The 8,145-nt window shown below is 55.6% G+C and overlaps 1 protein-coding gene across 1 annotated transcript; it reads right to left on the reverse strand.

The window, feature by feature from the left end:
* Positions 1–53: 53 nt before the first annotated feature.
* Positions 54–4,076, reverse strand: LOC102892783 (podocan-like protein 1). Its single transcript, XM_025051633.1, has 8 exons — positions 3,982–4,076; positions 3,628–3,852; positions 3,012–3,105; positions 2,647–2,711; positions 2,408–2,517; positions 1,995–2,151; positions 1,628–1,743; positions 54–1,158 (listed from the first exon to the last, which is right to left on the reverse strand). The coding sequence occupies exons 1-8, from the start codon at positions 3,982–3,984 to the stop codon at positions 351–353; spliced, it is 1,578 nt and encodes a 525-aa protein (XP_024907401.1). The 5' UTR covers positions 3,985–4,076; the 3' UTR covers positions 54–350.
* Between the last annotated feature and the right edge of the window lie 4,069 nt (positions 4,077–8,145).

The raw sequence follows: 8,145 nt of genomic DNA on the forward strand, positions 1-8,145 counted from the left end.
CCCTGCTGTGGGTGCTGGGGGCAAAAACAGGTTCCTGCCTGCTGTGGGAGGTGTTAATGCAGCTAGTCATGAAGATGGCACTTCTTCTGCATCCTCATGCTCTTCTATTATTAACTATGATTGTTATCGATCGCATTCTCCCTAACCAGGGTGTCTGTGCCTGAGACCAGGAGCTGCGTCACTGTGCCCAGCAGCATCTCCAATGCCTAGAGCGATGCCTGGCACCCACAGATGCTCTAAACTTGAATCAACAGTGGTCAGAAGGAGCTAGAGGTCACGGTGTTCACTGGGGAGGTGGAGTGGGGACCAGGCGGCAGAGCATAGCCAAAGGCCTGGAGGCAGGATCTATCTTATCCACCCCAGAGCTGGTCCCTGTGGCGGGTGCTCTTTGTAGTATTACCTAAGGGCCTTCTGGAGGAGGAGCTGGGTAGGCAGTGGGATGGAAGGGCCATGGGGGCAGCCTGGGGATAGTCAGTGTGGCTAACCAGCCCACCCCTGACCTGGAGGGCCTGTAGCTCATGCCAGGTGCCAGGCCCGATGTCGCCCACCCGGAGCCGGTTGTGTGCCAGGCTGAGTTCCTGTAGCTGGTCCAGGCCAGCCAGTGGCTCAGGCTCAAGAGCCCGCAACTGGTTGCGCTGTAGCCGCAGGGTGTGAAGGCTGGTGGGCAGGCCTGGGGGCAGCTGTGTCAGCTGGTTGCCAGCCAGGTCTAGGCTGCGTAGGGCTCGCAGCCGGCGGAAGGCTCGGTGGTGCACGCGGGCACTGACCAGGCGGTTGTAGGCCAGGTTGAGCTCGGCCAGGCCTGGCGTGGAGGTCAGGTCTCGGGCACCCAGCATGGCCACGCGGTTGTGGGGCAGCACCAGGGACCGCAAGCGGCGGGGCAGTGCCAGGGGCACACGCTCCAGCCTGTTGCCGTAGATGTGCAGTGTGTGCAGGCCCCGCAGAGGTCGAAGCGCCCCAGTGGGCAGCCCTGCTGTCCCCAGCTGGTTGTGCTGAAGCAGCAGGTAGCGCAGTCCCTGCGCCCTGTGCAGCCGCGCCGCCTCCACCTGCCGGATGCGGTTCCGGCCCAGGTGCAGCACAGCCAGGGTGTGGGGCAGGCCAGCGGGCACTGCTGCCAGATGATTGTGGGACAAGTCCAGGTACTCGAGGCAGTGCAGCTTGCTGGTGGGGGAGAGGGCCGGTGTTGGTCTGGGCCCACAGCATAGGGGACCAGAAGGATCTTGGGGGTACAGGAGGGCTGAGGGGTGGTCCTGAGAGATGTCAACTGGAAATTCCAACTTTTGGGTGGTGAGTTGAGAGATCTGTGTGGGAGGTAAACTTGGGGTGATCAGGACAGCTTCTGGCCTAAGAGTTAGATGTGGGGGTGACCAGGACAGAGTTCTGCATCCAGATCTACATCTGGTAGCTGTGACATTGGATGACAAGATGGAAGCACAGGGTAGTTGGGAGTGAGGATGGCTGCCTGGTGCTCGGCCAAGCCTGGAGCACAATAGGCACTCACCAAATGAGGCCATGGGTTAGGAATCATAAGAGAGGGGTGGAGGGGAAAGAAGGTGAGAGCCTCAGACTCTGAACCCTCAGACCTCACTGCCAAGATCCTCATACACTATCCTACCATCTCGGGCCCCACCTGAAGGTAGTGGCATCAAGGCCACTGTCTGTCAGCTGGTTGTGCTGGAGGTAGAGCTCACGGAGATGAGTCTGGCGGCTCAGGGCTCCTCGGGGCACCTTGGAGATGAGGTTGTTCTGGGAAGCGAGAAAAGAATGAGACCGAAGGTCTGGGCAGACGGCAGCTGGGAGCCACAAAAGGTTCTTGAGTAAGGGAGTGATAGACGAGCTGGCTTTAGCAAAGCTATTCAGAGAGTACTTATGACCAACTTGTGCCAGTAGAAGAGACTCAGAGAAAGATATTTCCAGCTGCTGGAATTCTGAGGAGGCAAAGGTGAAGGGGTTCTGAGGAGGTGGGGCCAAGGGGTCGTGAGGTGAAGGAGGGGCACCTGCAGGTGGAGACGCTCCAGAGAGGGTGGCAGGCTGGGCGGCAGGTAGCTGAGCTGGTTGTTGGAGAGGCTGAGGGTAGTGACGGCCTCGGAGCCGTGGAAGGCATCGGGGGGCAGACCGGCGTTGCTCAGCTGGTTGTTGTGGAGGTACACGGACCTAAGGGGAGCCAGGCTCCGGCCACCAGCCTGCCCCTGAGCTCCCCACTGCCCCCCACTCCCACCCTGCACCCTAGCTCAGGGCTGCCTTCAGTGTGTGTGTGTGCGCGTGTGTGATTGTGTAGTTCCCCAGAGCACCCAGGGCCCTGTCTCCCAGAGACCCCAGGGCAGGCTCGTGACCCACCTCAGACCCCCACGGTGGGGAATGACTTAGGCATGCCTGAGGCCTGGGGGTTCTGGGCTGGGCCAGGGGCTACCTGAGTGCCGGCTTCTCCCCAAAGGTGAGTGGGAAGATCTCCGTCACTTGGTTGGCAGCCAGATCTGCGACTCGGAGAGAACGGGGCAGAAACTGGGGGGCCACCGAGAGCTGCGGGAACACAGCGTACTGGTCCTGGTGGTCCCCTTCCAGCCCCATGCTGTCCCCTCTGCAGTCTGTGCTGCGTGATCCTAGACGGGCCAGGCCTGGGGCCGAGTAAGGGGTTAGTAGGGGGTTCACCTTATTGTGGGCCACGTAGATGTGCTGCAGCTGGGTGAGGGACTCGAAGGCTTCGTCAGGCAGTCCTGGGAGCAGGGTGGGCAGTGAGGGACCCCAAGCCTGGTGTGGGGTAGTGAGCAGGGGTGTCTGTGCTCCCAGCTGCCCCAGGGATCCTGGCCAGGGACTGGCAGAGGCTTCTCCAGGCACCCCCACTCCCTGTCCACAAAAGCCACAGCCAACCCCCATCCCCTGAGTTTCCATCCTGCTCAGCAAAGGGCAGTTCTGGGAACTGCCGCAAAGCCGCCCACAGACACAGTGGAGGGGGGTGAGGGAGAGGGCTGCTGGGACCACGCCAGGGAGGGGCCGCCTCCTGCTGTCCCCCTCACCCTCAGAAGAGATGAGATTGTTGTGCAGGTTGAGGGTCCGCAGACTGCTGAGGCGTGACAGCTCGTTGTAGGGGAGCTCCTGGAGCTGATTGTTCTGGGGGGCAGGGAGGGCATTCACACCCCGACCCCAATGACCTGAGTCCTCCCAGCCCTATTCTCAGCTTCCTATCACCCTAAGCAAGAGAGCTTCAATACCCCTATCACCCTGTAACCAAAAAGACATTGTTTCCCAACACCCCGTCTGCCCCTACAGTTGACTCCTGACACCCATCACCTTCACCCCAAACCACCTCATAACAGCCAAGATCTTGACACACAGCAACCCATTATTCTCACAATTGACTCCAAGTGTACCATTCCTCTGACCCCAAACAACTCCATAATTGTCAAGACATTGACTCTTGATACCCCCAATCTCTTAGCCCTTCCCACATCCAATATCTGTACCCCAACCTCCTCTCTGACACACAGAACCCAACACTCAACAAGGCCAACTTCCATCAGTGCCAAGACCCACACACCCAACACCTCACCCCTGCATGTGGATCCCTCACCCCATCACCCTCATACTTCCCATGCTCAACCCCCCGCCCGGCACGCCCTTCCCCCACACCACCTGCAGGGAGAGGTGCTGAGCAGCCCTGGTGATGTTGTCAGGGAACACCCGCAGGTCCAGGCCATCGCAGTCCACGGTGTCAGCTCGGGGACAGGAGCAGCGCGGGGGGCAGGCCCGGGGCGGGGGCTGTGAGCTCTCTCCCAGGTGGGGGAAGGCAGCATCCTCCATGCCGGGGGCGGTTGGGGGGCCGGGCAGCAGTAGGAGCAGCAGCAGCAGGCTCAGCCGCTGTGAGTGGAGGGACTGGTCGGGGTGTCGCCAGGTTGGACACAGGGTCGCCATAGTGACAGGAGCATCCCAGAATGGGCTGTGGGGGCAGGCAGGCCCCACCCTCAGACCCTCCCCCGCCCACCTCACCATAGCCAGCCCCAGTCCTGCTGTCTCGCCCGAACTGGAACTGCCGACCAGGGCTCCCTAATGGAAACCAGGCAGTCACCTCTTGGAGCTTCTGCTGCGGCCGCCACCACCCCCCATCTCTCAGCACAGGCCACCCTCCCTGCAGCCTATTCCCTTAGGATCACAAGAGAGCTGGCCCACCCTCTTCCCCGCCTTGGGGAGGGTGGGTGGGCTGCCAATGGGGTGGTGAGGACAGGCCAGCCCAGCTTATCCCCTCAGTCCCCCACCCCCAACCCCCCTAGCTCTGCTTGCGTAACCTCTGTCAGCCTGGGCCGGGCCACGGGAGCAAGGAATGTTTGGGGGAAAGCTGAGATTCGCCCTGTCTGGTATTTAGGCCGACCACAGGAGGAGTGGTGGGGGCAGAGGAGTGGGGGACACTTCGGGGCACAGGAAGGTCCCCAAGGAAATAGGGCTGGCAGAGAGGGGTCAGGGCAGGCCCAGGCTCAGCCTGCCAGCCCAGACACCAATCTGGGGACTCCCAGCCAGGTCTGCTATCTGTGCCCCTCCGCTCCCCCACCGTCTGGCCTCACTGGCAGCCAGACTCCCCCGACCCCAGATGGCCACAGCAACCGCCCGAAAGGAAATTACATGTATAGTGGCACCAGCCTGCTGGTTAAGGATGTGTGCTCAGCGCCAGCCTGCCTGGGCTTGAACCTGAGCTCAGCCACCTCTCTGGGCCTCAGGTTCCCACTCTGCAAAGTGGGGGAAATGTCATTTCACCCCCTGGGAGGGATATGAGGATTAAATAAAATGCCTGTGAAGTGGGGAGACAGCATCTGGCACATCCCAGCCCTCAATGCCAGAGCAGTGGTGTGTGCCACTGGGCAAGGAAACCAGTCTTTGTCCCGAGTCTGATCCCTAAGACATGCCATTTACTGGCGAGGTGACTTCAGACAAGTTCTTTTCCAGTCTGAACTTGAGCTTTCTCACACATGGAATGGAGATGACAGAAGCCTTTTCCTCAGAGAGCGGATACAAGGCGTCCTCTGCTCACAAGCACTCAGCGGCGAGGCAGTGGGCTGCTCGAAGGGTGTGAAGGAGCTGGGGATCTCCCAGAACCAGACCTTGAGATAAGGATTGTGTGCTTTCGTCTCAGAGAAAGCAGCTGTGAGGGAGCAGGGAGGTGACAGAAGGAAGGGAAGGAGTGGTCAATAATTGATGAGTGATCACTGGGGTTATCAACTTGCTTGGAACTTGCCAGTGTTAGCTCTCAAAATCCTGTGTCTTAGAAAACCCTTCATCTTGGGCAAATTGGAGTGTCTGGTCACTGTCATTATCAAGCAAGTTCTTGTCATAGGCAACTAAGGCTCAGTCCCGCTGGGGAACACCTGGGGATTATGTAGGACACATGCCTCAGAGTCACCCCCTGAAGGGCAAGGGAGCTGGGGTATTGATCTTGCACTTCCCACCATTTGTCCCTTGTTGAGGGCTGCCCCCCAAGGGGCCTGAATTCCCTGGCACTTTGGGTAGAGTAGGCTCCAGCTCTAAAGAGATATAGGTGTCTGATAGCAAGGCCTGAGGGGGCATGGCAGGCCCCAGACAATTCTTGCTACAAGAGGCTATGGGGTCCAGCCATGGGAAGATGGCAGCGAAATACATCAGATGGGCAGTAAGAAGGGAGCAGGATATGGGGGAATGATGGAGAGAGAGAGTGTTTGTATTATTAATCTCCTTTCCACAGAGGAGGAAATTTGGACCCAAAGAGATGGTCATTTGCCCATGTTTCCCAAGACTGTGTGGCCTTGTGAGGGGGCCCCTCAGGGCCTCTCAGAGATGGGATAGGAGGCAGGTCTTAGCTTTGGCCAGGAGAGAATGACAGGCCCCACCTCAAGTTCTCCATGTGGAACTAACGACTACTAGTTTGACCACTGCGTAGCAGAGTAATGGGGCCAACCCCAGGGAGCTACTGAACTACTGCACAAATCCTAGCCCCAGGGAAGCAACAATGAGAACCAAGCTGTTTGAATTTTTGGCAGTCCTCCTTCAGTTGCCAAGGATGGAGAAACCAAACCAAACTAACTAATGCAAACAAGGGCTTTATTGACTCATGAATGAAATATTGGAGGGTGTCTTTCAGGCATAGCTGGATCCAAGGCCTCAAATGACATCCTAAGAAGGATTCTCTCTCACCTCTTCTCTACCAGCAGGCTTCTCTGTGTAGTGCCACACTATCTCCAGCTGAAAGTCCCAAGCTTGAATCTCATTGGCCTAGTTTTGGTCATGTCCATCTGGACCCAGTCCCTGTGTCCAGAGGGATGGAATGTGCTGATTGGCTAGGAATCTAACCATTACTCTTGTAAATGACCCACTGGCCTTATTTCCCTTCAACAAACTCCCCTCCCTCCGCTCAGCTCAGTCCAGCCAGCCCAGTCTTGCCCTGCCCAGTCCTGCTCTGCCAAGCTCAACAGGGTGTTCTGTAGTGACAGCGATAAAATGTGGTCTTAGCTTTGGCAATGTTGATCCTGGCACAATCAGCATTTAGTACACCTTTATGGAATCCATGCAGAATTGTGTCTGTACGTGTGGGAAGGTTTGCATGGGGAGTGGGTGTTCATGCTTCTCAGTTCTCCTGAGGCTCTGATCTCAGAGTACAGAGGACTGTAGAGTCAGGGGGACAAGGGGAAGTTGCAGTAACATTATGGTTAGTTAGTGCAGCAATCTGGTCTCATTTTGGTTGTGGTGGGGTGTGAGGGAACATGAGACTGATGGGAAATGTAGTCAGTCTTCCAATCAGGAAAAAAAAAAAGGAGTCATCTTAATTCAGTACCAGTTAATGACAACCTTGGGCCCTCCCCTCCTTATCCTCTGATGACATCCAACCTCAAGACACAGGCTAAGGCTCAACTCTAATCAGCTTTCATCCAACTGATAAACCCTCCAGGATCTGGACCCAATCCATAAAATCACTGATATTTAGATGGGCATAGGCTGCCTGGGATAAAGAACTACATTTCCCAGCTTCCCTTGCAGCTACATGCAGCAATATGACTGTGTAAGCAGAAGTGGTATGTACAACTTTGAGGAAAAGTGGGTGCCTTTATCCTTCCTACTGGTAGAATGTAGCAGCGATGGCTGGAACTCCATCAGCTCCATCAGCCATATTGGGCCATGACATCAACTTGGGAATAAGGGCCTTGAATGGTGGAGCAACAGGATAGAAGCAACCTGGGGCTCTTATACTATGGAAGGCTGTGCCATCTGAGGACTGACCAGTGTTTTGATCACCACCGATTTACTCCATTGGTAAAGGAGGGATCACACACTTTAAATAGTACCAGATGGCCAAACACATGACACCTAACACTGAATAGATGAGAGTGACATCAGTTTATTAGTCACATATGCTCACAGCTCAGAAGAGGAGGATACTATACACCACACAAAGCCACATCGGGGTGGTGCACTTAGGAGGAGAATCAGGGAGCAGGGACTGTGAGAGTCAAGCTTTGTAGTAACAAAAGGGTGAGGTGACCTCTGGTTTCCAGGGGAGGATGTGATTGGTTTGTTTGAATAATTTCTTCAGCTGGCAGAGAGGTGAAGCCTATTAGATTGAAGACCAGATGGGGTGCAGCTGGTCTGGCTAACAGAGAAACTAGCCAGGTGGGGAGACTTTCCCACTGAGTGGGGGGTTGGTGATATCTGACAAAAGTAGGGAAACTCATGGTTAGGGCTCTGGGGTCCTCTGAGATTCAAAGATAGCAAAGCAGCACATGGAATTTTAGGCCTTTCAACACAACCTACTTTAGTCATCTTGAACATGAGAGAAATCTGATCTGACATTCTCTTGTATAAGCCACTGTTTCTCTCTGATTTCTTCTCCCCACCCCCCCTTTTTTTTAACTGAATCTAATCCTAATGGATACAGGGGATAGTCACAGAGGTGAGTCGAAGCCATGCCATTTATTTATTCAATCATTTATTTACTTATGGACTCATGAGTATTTATTTAATGCTTTGTATCACAACGATCTCTTAAATTTCATATCAGATTCCATCATCTTACACTGAAAACCTTCTAGAGGCTTCACTTTATATTTAAGAGTGAAATCTAAGTGTCTTGCTTACTGACAAACCCCATACACTCCCTACCTGCTTCCTTGTCCTTGTCTGTTTTTCTTGGTCATT

The sequence above is a fragment of the Pteropus alecto genome, unplaced genomic scaffold (assembly GCF_000325575.1).
Source record: "Pteropus alecto unplaced genomic scaffold, ASM32557v1 scaffold388, whole genome shotgun sequence".
Lineage (NCBI taxonomy): Eukaryota > Metazoa > Chordata > Mammalia > Chiroptera > Pteropodidae > Pteropus > Pteropus alecto.